This window comes from Amyelois transitella, chromosome 23 (assembly GCF_032362555.1).
Source record: "Amyelois transitella isolate CPQ chromosome 23, ilAmyTran1.1, whole genome shotgun sequence".
NCBI lineage: Eukaryota > Metazoa > Arthropoda > Insecta > Lepidoptera > Pyralidae > Amyelois > Amyelois transitella.
The window spans coordinates 6521995-6534955 of record NC_083526.1 but is presented as its reverse complement, the minus strand read 5'-3'; the positions used below and the strand labels follow the sequence as shown (position 1 = coordinate 6534955).

Genomic DNA, 12961 nt, shown 5'->3' with positions numbered 1-12961 from the left:
GATAAATAAGTTAATAAATATTTAAAATTTTTCTTTGTTTTTTTTTTAGTGACGCCTCTATGTGCAGCATCGGTTAGCACCTTAACTTATGTACATAATTCAGTAAATAGTAAATGGGTGAGGTAGAATTTGAACCTGTGCCTCTGCACGCATTACTTACGCATTTTAGCCGAGCCGTTTGACCACCGACGCTGTAAATGATACATAATTCACTACTTTTTCCTGGAGAGTTAGGCAGGGAAACCCAACTTTCACTTCCGTACATTAATGTTGGGACCAACACGTCCATATATGAGCCTTTTCAGACAGTTTGTGACTGCTCATAAAGGCATGCAAAGCTCTATTCACCACATACATGACACTCATATTATAATAACCTTCAAAAAACTAAAGTGTTAATAACTAACCGATCAATTCATTAAAAAGATAGAAGACAAATTTATCTCACAAAATATTCCTTTGAATCATTTTCGAGCAATTGCTCAAAAGAAAATTTTGATTGCATCAATGTCTGCGTTTGAGAAATTTTAATTTCGATATTGAAATATTTTTTTAAGGGTTCCCTTCGTGGTAAAGTCGACTAGGCTGGACCGCAGTCACATTTATACTAGCTGTGCCCGCGACTTCGTCCGCGTGGAATAGTTATTACGGGCAATAAAATAAATAATATGCCAATATATGGCTGATTTTAAATTAACTTTCTATAAATATCTACTTGTACAAGGCACAATGACAAAAGGGACTGACACAATCTGAGTCTAGGCACTTGATTGCTAAACAATGGCCACAGATATTGATTATATTCAATACACAATATCATGAATTTATCATTTCACTTGACCATTGATGTTATAGTTAAGGACGGGCAATAATTTATTTACACTGTTATTGGGAAACTTTTTATGTTTAATTGTACCGTGTGGATCCCAGCACCAATAGAAAAAAGAATAGGACTACTCCATCTATTTCCTATGGATGTCGTAAAAGGCGACTAAGGGATTACTTATAAACTTGGGATTCTTCTTTTAGGCGATGGGCTAGCAACCTGTCAATATTTGAATCTTAATTCTAGCATTAAGCCAAACAGCTGAACGTGGCCATTAAGTCTTTTTTCAGGCTGTCTGCTCTGTCTACCCCGTATACGTACGTACTACGTAGACATGATGAAACGCATGTTTATTTTTATTTTGTACTCCAACCAACAATATAGCGAATGTGACCTGTATTCATATTTATAATAATTATTATTATACATTAAATTACGCCTCTATACCGGAAAGGTAGATAGAGACTTATGCACTAGCCATGGTCTTATGTAGTCCGGATACTCATAGTATGCTGGATACTTCTTTCCCTTCATCCACATTCATAACACCTTTTACTCCAGTTTCGAATACTCTTGACTTGACTTGACTTGACCTTTCGAGATAAATACGAGTAATTTAAATTGTTATATTTACATTCCCGACTTTCCCTCTCTCGTGTTAATTTCTAGAACCATTAACATCAGATGATTTTCACATAAAATTTCTTCAAAATCGATCTAACGAACTAAACTGAGAAAGGGGAACAGATAGGCAGCTTTGCCATTTATAATAAGGAACAGCGTATGGAAAAAGAACCCTAAGTCCACCAACTTAAGCAAACAATAGCTTTCTATAAATAGCTCATCTATTTGAAATATACTCAATGCCAACATTGAAAAGCTATGACAGATTATTAATCTAATTTCGGTAGAAACGGTATAAAATTAATTAAGCAACGATTCCTTGGACAAATATAATTAATGGATATCAAATAAAATATAAATAAATAACACAGATTACACAGATTGAGTTAGCCTCGAAGTAAGTTCGAAACTTGTGTAACGAGAGACTCAACGATTTCATAATTTATAATAAATACACACACACATACACACACATAATCACCTCTATATCCCTTGCGGGGTAGACAGCGCCAGCAGTCTTGAAAAGACTGATAGATTACGTTTAGTTGTTTGGCCTAATTAATTAAAGAATTCAGATTCTAAGAGTGACAGGTTGCTAGCCCATCGCCTAAAAGAATAATTCCAAGTTTATACGCCTATCCCTTAGTCGTCCTTAACGTCCATGGGAAAGAGATGGAGTGGTCTCATTCTTTAGGAGTTAGTATGTTGCATAATTTTTTTTTATGTGCAAATAATTAATCATGTGCGTTTTTGTTGACCTACCTTTGTTTACTGAATACAGGTAGGTATATTTATATTCCTACAAAAATAACATTCAAGTTGATCCCCAAAATAAACCGGGATCATTACAGTGAGGAAAAAAGGTTCCCTTACAAAGAACAGGATGAGCCACATGCATCATTCTCAGTTATTTTTTGGAATAAAAGTATTTTTTTTTTTGCTGAATAACCCTAAGATTTTTACAGTTTTATTGTTAGCTGATGGGACTACTTTATGACTTCCTGTAGACGTAAGAGGGGACTAAGGTAAAAAGAACTTCCACCTAGTTTAACAATCGTAATCCTAGGGTAGTTTCCACTGGCGATAACCTAAAAAAAGACACTAAAATGTGGTTTGTATCATATTTACATACATACATATAGTAACGTCTATATCCCTTGCGGCGTAGACAGAACCAACAGACTCGACTAACAGAAAGGCCACCTTCGCGTGCCATGCTGCGGTGGTTAGTTAAAAATCAGGTTTTTATACAAGAAAACGCCCGCCTGATCTCCGAAACATTTTTAGGTGAATCTAACCCATATCGGATCATGGATACTCATCTAGTACTGCTAAATGTGCAGGTTTCCTCACGATGTTTCCCTCACCAAACATCGAATTTAGAACCTCTTTTTATAGCGGGGGTTAAATAGAAATTGACTTGAACATTGCTCTGAGGCACGTTCTACATCCATCGGATTACTCTTGCGATAAGAACAGAGGCTCTGAAGTTAAGGTGACATTTCATTGCTTCACACACTATCAATATTAATGTTTATATCTCATTAGATGGTAGAAGACTATAAGTTCAAATAATAACGATTTATTGGATGGAATAGAAATTCAGAAATAGCTATAAAGGTTGTTTTGGTAAAACCTCGCATAACTGATGAGAGACAATTAAAAAGATTTTTACGTTCGAAACGTTCTATAGAATGCGTAAGGCCTGTAGGAAATGTATACATACATACATACATAAAATCAAGCCTCTTTCCCGGAGGGGTAGGCACACTTGCCACGATCTCTGCATATTTCCTTCGCTTCATCCACATTCATAACTCTCTTCATGCAAGCTCGGCGGTTTCGGGTATTTTTGACCTGACCCTTTACCAAGACGTCCTTGAAAATGTATATATATATAATATTATAAAAAATTTATTTATTTTTTTTAGGTCCACCGGCAATGTGTGAAATAACTTGATATTAGTCTGTATTATTTAGGATTATTTTATAAGAGGACTCCTGGTAGCTTTCCACAATGAAAAAACTTAAGGAATGAAAAACCTTACTGCGACAGCGGAGCAAGCGAAGCGAACTTAGCTACTAGAAGTAAGCGATAGGTTATATTAAGTCAGAATAAAATTAATTTAAGTATTTCTTTTCCCAAGTCTGATCTAAATAATAATTTAAATCATTGCTTAATCGCTTTGAGCATTCTACACATTTTTTAGGAATTGTATAAAATTACGGATAACATACATATATTTCCTGTTACATATACATATAACTAATTAAAAAATAGTCTACCAACTAATTCCAAAGTAATATTATGTGGAGATATAAATATAAATTTGTTGAACAGTCAAGATAACAATGTGATTACCTACGAAAATTTAATGACAGAATATGGTTATACTAAATGTATTCATGATATAACAAGAAAGGAAATACTTAATGGTAAAGTAGTAGAATCATGCTTGGATCATATATATGCTAGACATAGTTCAGCTGCAATTTGTTCAGCGGTAATTGAACATAAAATATCGGATCACTATTATGTGACTGTATTGATAAAATGCAAAGATAACGCAGGCGGGCCGGCCGCCGCGGGTCCCTCCACTGCTGCGCGCCGCGTGTTAGATAACCGCCTAGTCAGGGAAAAACTTTTAGCTACTGATTTTCAACACCTGTTAACAATTGACTGCCCTATAAAATTGTACACTGCTTTATGCGAAATTTTTACTACCATATATAGTCAATGTTATAAGAACATAGTGATTAATAATAGTATGAGAAATAAAAACTGGGTGACAGAAAAATTAAAAAAGATGATATTAGAAAGAGATAGACTGTTTAAAATATGGAGCAAAGAACCAAATAATATGATAAATAGACTAATTTATACCAAATATAGAAATAAATGTCATAAGGCGATAGCTAAATCCAGGAATAATTATGATAAACAGTGTATTATAGATTGTAACAAGAATATTAGGAAAATTTGGGAAAAAATAAATAGTATGCTAGGGAAGAGTAAAAAATCTTTAGATACAAATATAGTTAATAGTATGAGGATCCAAGGTGGTACTGAATATATATGTAATGAGTTTGCAAGAACTTTTTCTAAAGAGATAGACTCAATTAAACATGACTGTAAATATAAATGGCTAAATCGAACAAGTTATGTATATAAGTCGGACAGGTGTATGAGATGGCAACCAGTTGATGCAAAAATAGTTAAAGGTATTATAGATAAAATGGATGCGAAAAAATCAGCTGGAAGCGATCTCGTACGCATGTGTGACCTGAAGTTAATATCCGAAAGAGTAAGTCCCGTTATAGCTAGACTAATTAACTTATCTGTAAAATATCATAAATTCCCAGATAAATTAAAGGAGGCAATAGTAAGACCAATTCATAAAAAAGGAGATTGTAAAGACTACAAAAATTACAGACTTATAGCTATTTTATCTAGTATAGACAAAATAATTGAAAAGAGCATAACAACTCAACTCGGATCTTATTTATCACAAAATAATATTTTAAATGACTGTCAACATGGCTTTCAGAAGGGTACAAGTACTAGCTCATTATTGTCCATTTTTACAGATGAAATCAATTCACATTTAGCAGATAAAAAAATTGTTGTTGCAGTATTTTTTGATTATAAAAAAGCGTTCGACACCCTCGATACAGATACCCTTTTGAAAGCTATGAGCGAATGTGGAGTCGACAAGCCACTTAACGACTGGTTCCGCGACTATCTAACCGGGCGCTCATATCGTGTCAGGGTTGGAGATGCGCTCAGCGCGATGACGGCGGTACGCTGCGGGGTACCGCAGGGCTCGGGGTGTGGTCCCGTGAGCTACCTAATGCACGTTAACAGCCTGAGTGGTGCACTGCAGCACTGCACAGCGCACATTTTCGCGGATGACCTCTGCATGCTGCTCGCCGGCGCTGACCTGGCGGAACTCCTATCTTTGGTACAATGTGATGTGGACGCGGTCGTTGAGTGGTCGCACGACAACGGAATTCTATTGAATACCTCTAAAACTAAATATATGTTAATACACTCTCCCTATATTGATCTTTCCAAACAACCATCAGCATTGCCTATAACAGCTCATTCTTATTCCTGTATTCATAATAAAAATATATACTGTACTTGTGAACCCATAGAACGTGTAAATTATATAACCTACCTTGGAGTTATTGTAGACGATCGTTTTTCCTGGACACAACATGTCAATTACATATGCAGTAAATTAAGAATATTGTTAAGTAAATTTTATCACTTAAGTTTCAAAGTTCCTAGGAATATCTTAAAATGTTTATATTTATCACTAGTAGAACCTATAATTAGCTATGCTCTTGATTGTTATGGACTTACATTTAAAACCAATTTAGATAAAATAGAAAAAATTCAAATTAGATTTCTAAAGTTTCTGGTCAATAGTAAAACTAAAAATAAAGTTAAAAAAGATTATTATCTACTTTTTAAAATATGTAAGATTCTTCCAGCTAGTGTAAAGCATAAATATCTTATAATATTGAATAATCATAACAATCAGAAGCTAAATGTCACTAGTCATGGTCACAGTACTAGGTCTGTGACTGCGGGCAAGCTGGAGGTACCCAGAGTAAGTAATTACTATGGCGATAGAACATTAAAAAAACGCTTGCCCTACTTATTGAACAGTTTGCCCGCAGACATTAGATCTGTATGTGGGACCAACGCATCAATTAAAAAAACTCTTCTCAAATTCTATAGAAGTATGTAGCTTAAATGGGACTGACCGCAGTCAAACTGTGAAAACAGTTTTGCGGAATATTGTTTTTAAGTTTCATTATGATTATTGTGTAATAAATAAATAAATAAAATAAATAAAATAAAATAACTCAGAAATCAATCATTTGTACATGGCCGCCTTAGAATACCATACAAAGCTCGGTCGTAATTGATTAGTTATATTTTCTGATGTCAGCAGTGGAATCGTAGCTTTATGCTAATTACTTGATGTGACTAGGAGACTTAATATCCTTTAGATTACTCCATGTTTTAAATTGAAAATGAAATATGATACTCAGTCGTGGGCAAAATGAATTTCCTTTTCAGATTAAAAGCAAGATGTCGCGGTATGAAGCTTTAAACAAATTTTATTTTGTGAACAAAAATGTGTTCATTTTTACAGCCTTTTTACGGATTCAAATAGTGACAGGTTGCTAGCCCATCGCTTAAAAGAACAAACAAAAGTCTGTTTGTCTTAAAAAAAAACTTAGTCGCCTTTTACGACATCCATTGGAAAGACATGGAGTGGCCCTTTTCACATATAGTCACGTCTATATCCCTTGCGACGTAAAGCCAACAGTCTTGAAAAGACTGATAGGCCTTTTGAGATTCAAATAGTGACCGGTTGCTAGCTCATCGACTAAAAGGATCCCAAGTTTATGGGCATATCCCTCAGTCGCCTTTTACGACATCCATGGAGTGGCCCTTTTCTAGAGTGCCTAACCACACGGAATTTCGAAACAACAACTTGAAACGTTTGAGTTTCACCGCGGCCTCATTAAAGAGCTTTCGGAAGCTACCCTTTTGAACTTACATACACGTCTTAAGAAAGTTTCTCAGTTCAATTGGGAGCGACGTTTTGTTCGGTTAATTTTGTTTACGAGTGTACTTGTAAAGGTTACACACACACATGTTTTGTCTGGTTTAAGGCTAGTGACACATTGCTGTGATACGATGATGTGATTGAGAGCGCTCGCGTCTCTAGTTTTAATAATCCTTTCCCGTGGGAATTTTCAAAAATTATTTTTACTAGCGGACGTCACCTAGTTACAATCTTGCTCACTGTCAAATTTCATCTTTGTTGGATCAGTAGTTTTTTGATAATTCGTGATCAGTGATTGAGTGAAAATCTGAGTATTTTTTGCTTTTATATTATATATGTTATATGTTATTCTGTGTTATAAACATAATTCTAGAGTGGGAAATCATAGCATACATACATATAATCACGTCTATATCCCTTGCGGGGTAGACAAAGCCAACAGTCTTAAAAAGACCGATAGGCCGCGTCAGCTGTTTGGCTTTATGATATGCTATCTACTACCTAGAAAAGAAAAGGAGGGGTTCTATTCTTTTTTTTATTAATCCCGGGTATCACACGGCACATATAGATAGAATAGAAAAGATAAAAAATAGTTATTTAACGTGTATGTATGCATACCTTTAGTAATATGACAGTAATAACTGAAAGTCTGTTATCGCGCGGCCGACTCTGCAGACCGGCATCGGCTTTTAATCAAATGAAACATATCTCATTCGGTAATACCAGCAGAAATATGTTATCTTCCACTGTGTTATCAGTTGGCAGCTTCATGCGAGGAATATATGTTTAAAAACGTATCGTTTGTTTATCAAACGAATTCGGCGAGTTCCTGGCAATAGGTTAAGTTAAAAATACTCTAAACTTTTTATGAAAATAGTTATGAATGTCGAAAAAGAGAAAGATGTATTCAGGGATCGTGGTTAGTTGAAAGATGTAGTCTCTGCCTACCTGTCTCTCAGGAGAGAGGCGGGATTTTATGTACCTATGTATGTATCAAGTTTTCAGAATAGGACCGATTCATTTTTTTTATGAATAAATGAATTTCTATGAATGTCGTAAAAGGGTGCTAAGGGATTAGTCAAATCTGCAGGCTAGCATCAAGCTTTCAATCAAATAAAACATATTTATTTTTCGGTAATTGCAGCGAAGATATGTTATCTTCACTCTGATATCAGCTTCAATAGAGACATTTATTTGAATTTGAAATAGTATAAATTTGATGATAAGTTTCTTTATCTCTTTCCGCGCCGATTAAAGAGTCCTTTATACATACCTATGTCACGTCTTTTTTCTTGCAGGGCAGACAGAGCCAACAGTCTTAAAATACTGAGAGGCCACATTCAGCTGTGTAGCCTCTCAGTGTTTTAAGACTTTTGGCGTTGAGAATTAATTAATGTCAGGTTAGCTAGCCCATCGCTTACAAGAGGAATCCCAAGTTTACAAGCCTATCCTTTAGTCGCTTTTTACGACATCAAAGGGTAAGAGATGGAGTCATTCTATTCTTAAGTGTTAGAAACTACACGGCACTTAAAACTTTACTTTTTAATTTTTAATGAAATAAATACTTACTTCTATTTATATCAAACATTACTTATTTAGATTAATGTAGTTATTTGCGTGTTTAATGTACTTGTGTATATCTTTTCCCACCACATCAAAAACTAGTAATTGAGGTACGAGACCTTTATCCCTTTATCAGATCCCGAGGGGCCGAAGTCAAACACAACTTGTTTCTTCAAATTGCCCGTTTGGTTAGTTAAGGACCTTTAACTGTATTTAAATCAGTGGATAAAAAAATTAAAAGAAAATTCAATAGTAATACCTCATTTGCCATATTATCATGTCTATATTCCTTGTGGGGTAGGCAGACCACAACAGTTTTGAATAGACCAAAAGGCCACATTCAGCCTATGTCAGCCAGGGCCTTAGCCCTACACCATTAAACCAGAATCCCAAGTTCAAACCTATCCCTTAGTCGGCTTTCACAACATTCATGGGAAAAGATGGAGTGGAGTGGTCCTTCTTTTTTTTGACTTGTGTTACGAGATACTAACTCAACGATACAATATTTTAGAATAAATACCTTATAAGTAGGTAAATAAACATCCAAGACCCAGGCCAATCAGAAAAGGTTCTTTTCTCATCATGCCCTGGCCGGGATTCGAACCCGGGACCTCCGGTGTCACAGACAAGCGTACTACCGCTGCGCCACAGAGGCCGTCAATGATCAATTATCTACTATGGTCTATATCTATACAATGGTCAACAAAAGTATTATAAGTTAGCTTATTGCCTTTTCAGCATTGTTTCCCGCCAAATTTCATCAAGTCCAAATCGCAACTGACAGAGATGCCTCTACATGACAAGGGTCCATCTCATAGTGAATGTATAGAGTGTAGACATTTTGAAGAGCACGCATTGTTAACATTTTTTTAGGAGTTTGCATTGTTTCATGTCATCGAAATATGCAAGGATTTTGGCAAATGGAAAGATATATATGCCTACGCATACATATAAACAAACATATAATCACGTCTATATCTCTTGCGGGGTAGGCAGAGCCAACAGTCTTGAAAAGACTGAAAAGACACCTTCAGCTGTTCGGCTGTATGATGGAATTGAGATTCAAATAGTGACAGGTTGCTAGCCCATCGCCCAAAAGAAGAATCCCAAATTTATAAGGCTATGCCTTAGTCGTCTTTTACGACTTCCATGGGAACAAGACGGAGTGTGTTTGTTTTTTATTGGTGCCGGGAACCACACGGTTAACAATACACTATGCAACTATAAAGGATAATTTAATTGAAATACAGAGAGAGAGAGATTACTCTGACACAAACATTGCGCCCTCTACAAATTCTATAATTTCTCTAGACCATCCTAACGCGTTGTTCGGGTTTTATATACGGAACACATTTGTGAAAACATGGAAGATGGACGTTACTTTTTTTGGGCATTTGCGTAAACATCCAGAGACATTGGAAAGTCAAGAAAATCTTGTGGATTACATACATACATAAAATCACGCCTCTTTCCCGGAGGGGTAGGCAGAGATTACCTCTTTCCACTTGCCACGATCTCTGCATACTTCCTTCGCTCCATCCACATTCATAACTCTCTTCATGCAAGCTCGCTAAGCTTTTTACTCATAAAAAGAGTCAATTTTGTGTAATTAAATGAATGAAAGGTCGACACTACATATCGTGGCCATTCAGTCTATGCAAGACTGTTGGCTCTGTCTACCCCGCAAGGGATATAGACGTGACCATATGTATGTATGTATGTATGTATGTCGACACTACACTAATGGGCTTGCATGAAGAGAATTGTGAATGTGGATGATGCGAAAGAAGTATGCAGGGATCGTGGTAAGTAAAAATATCTCTACCTGTCCCTTTAGGACGATGTTACATATAATTATGTTTATATCTATACCCAATAATAATACTAATAATATATAATTTTAGGCGATGGGCTAGCAATCTATCACTATTTGGATCTCAATTCTATAATTAAGCCAAATAGCTGAACGTGGCCATTCAGTCTTTTCAAGACTGTTTGCTCTGTTTAGCCCACAAGGGATATAGACGTGACCATATGTATGTATGTATCTATACCCAACCAGGGATCGAACCCGAGACTTTGTGACACAAACATACCATTGCGTCAAGCAGACTATCGTTACAAATTTCTAGTGGACGAAGGTGAGCTGAATTATTTTCGAACCTGAGACCAAAAATCATTGAGCAAAATGGCACTAGGTAATAGAGTACGAAGGCGAACTATACTACATTATTAAACCGATTCAGCCTTCACATTTCCCTCACTATATTACAATTTTACGTCAAAGTTACGGCGGCCATTCATATTTGATACGGTCCGTGGAAGAAAATTCGAGAAAAATCCCCAATAACGAGGAAATTGCGACAAAGTTACAACGGCAAAAAAAAATTACGGTCCATCAGTTAACTTTGCCCGGTACGTTAGAACCTTTGCAAAATTGCAGTGTAAATCAAACTATTGGTCGACATCATAATGGAAGAAGCCGATGGAAAATAAACTTTTGAAAAAAGAATGCGCTTATTATATTTTCAAACTGATTTCATGTTAGTGAGACCTTATTGACATAAGCTGAAGGTTTATAATTAGATAATGTCCACATTTTCGAGTGCAAATAATAAAATGTGATTAAAACTAGTAACTCCTAGTTTGACATGGACCTTATGTCAATACTTATAAAGCTCAAATTTTCTTATAACTGTCTTTTGAAAAGATTTCTTAGTTAGTGCACATTATTTTGTACTGGTAAGTAGCTCAAATGCTGAAACATTATTTATTATACAAAATTTTCATATCAACACTCTCCACGGAATAGACAGAGTCCAAAAAGTTAAGACTATTCATAACAGGACCATTCCATAGCTTTCCTTTATTGGCTTTTACGATTGCACGGCAAATGAAGTAAATATCACAAATTATTTATATAGATAACATACATATATGCATACATACATATAGTCACGTCTATATCTCTTCGGGGTAGACAGAGCCAACAGTCTTGAAAAGACTGATAGACCACGTTCAGCTTTTTGGCTTGATAATAGAATTGGGATTCAAATAGTGACACGATGGAATCCTATCGCCTAAAAGAAGAATCCCAAGTTTATATATCCCTTAGTCGGTTTTTATGAAAACCATGGGAACGAGATGGAGTGGTCCTATTCTATTTTTTTTATTGGTGCCGGGAACCAAACGGCACATTTATTCCCAGATTTTAAAAATTAAATCTTCAAGTCCAGGTTTATAATTTAAAACGACAACAAACTACTTACTCGTAGTCTTAAAATAAGAAACTCTATCAGATTAAGTTGATGAAGTCTAGACCAGTGAATAGAACTTTCTAAGCTCAGGAAGCTTTGAGATAACATTGCACTGAGCAGCTTTAGTTACAAAGCAATCAATTTTCGATTTAGAACTTTTGTAAATAACCCTCTGTTAAACCTTGGTAGTTGGTTTAGAAAATATAAGACACTGGTCTTTAAGATAAATAAATATACATACATACATACATATGGTCACGTCTATATCCCTTGCGGTGTAGATAGAGCCAACAGACATGATAGGACATTGGACAAATTTACAGATTAAGTTATACATACATACATAATAGTAATGTCTATGTCCCTTGCGGGGTAGACAGAGCCAACAGTATTGAAAAGACTGATAGGCCACGTTCAGCTATTTGGCTTAATGATAGAATTGAGATTCAAATAGTGACAGGTTGCTGGCCCATCGCCTTAAAAAAGAATCCCAAGTTTTTAAGCCTATCCCTTAGTCGCTTTTTACAACATAAGAAAGAGATGGAGTGGTCGTATTCTTTTTTTGTATTGGTGCCGGGAACCACACGGCACACGGCTCTTCTGTTAAGCTCGTTCTTTTATTAATTCTCTGGTGTTACTTATCTCCGGCTAATTAAAATTTTCTTGTTTTACCAAGCAATTAGTTGAGCCATTGTATCCTGTTATACAGGGACAATAGTTTGTTAAGGCACCCTGTATTTCTGAGATGAGATTCTGTACATACAAAAAAAAAAAATTTTTTTAAATTCATTATTATAGGATACTTCATATCGCTTAATAATAGTCAAATCTTTTGGTTTCACAACATTGGTTGACGTCAAATAAATAACTTAAACCTAAGTTTACTGCCGCTTCCAAGGCGTCAGTGCAGAAGAAGCTGTTGACTGCTGCAGCTGAAGACTGTTGGATCTGTCTACCCCGCAAGGGATATACCTACACGTGACAATATGTACCTAAGTATATAAAAAAAATATTGCTGAGTGAAAGTAGGCCATTAGGTGAGCAAACATAAATTTTCATTTTTGTGCAACTAAAAATAAGTAAGTAAATACTTTATTGTT

General features: G+C 35.6%; 1 protein-coding gene across 1 annotated transcript; it reads left to right on the top strand.

Annotated features, from left to right (window-relative positions):
• The first annotated feature begins 5142 nt into the window (after window positions 1-5142).
• On the top strand, window positions 5143-7429 carry LOC132903241 (uncharacterized). Its single transcript, XM_060950912.1, has 2 exons — window positions 5143-5643; window positions 7415-7429. The coding sequence occupies exons 1-2, from the start codon at window positions 5143-5145 to the stop codon at window positions 7427-7429; spliced, it is 516 nt and encodes a 171-aa protein (XP_060806895.1).
• The last annotated feature ends 5532 nt before the right edge of the window (window positions 7430-12961 follow it).

Bases quoted from the DNA above. Each gene is read 5' to 3' on its own strand.
- LOC132903241 (XM_060950912.1), top strand. From the start codon at position 5,143: ATGAGCGAATGTGGAGTCGACAAGCCACTTAACGACTGGTTCCGCGAC.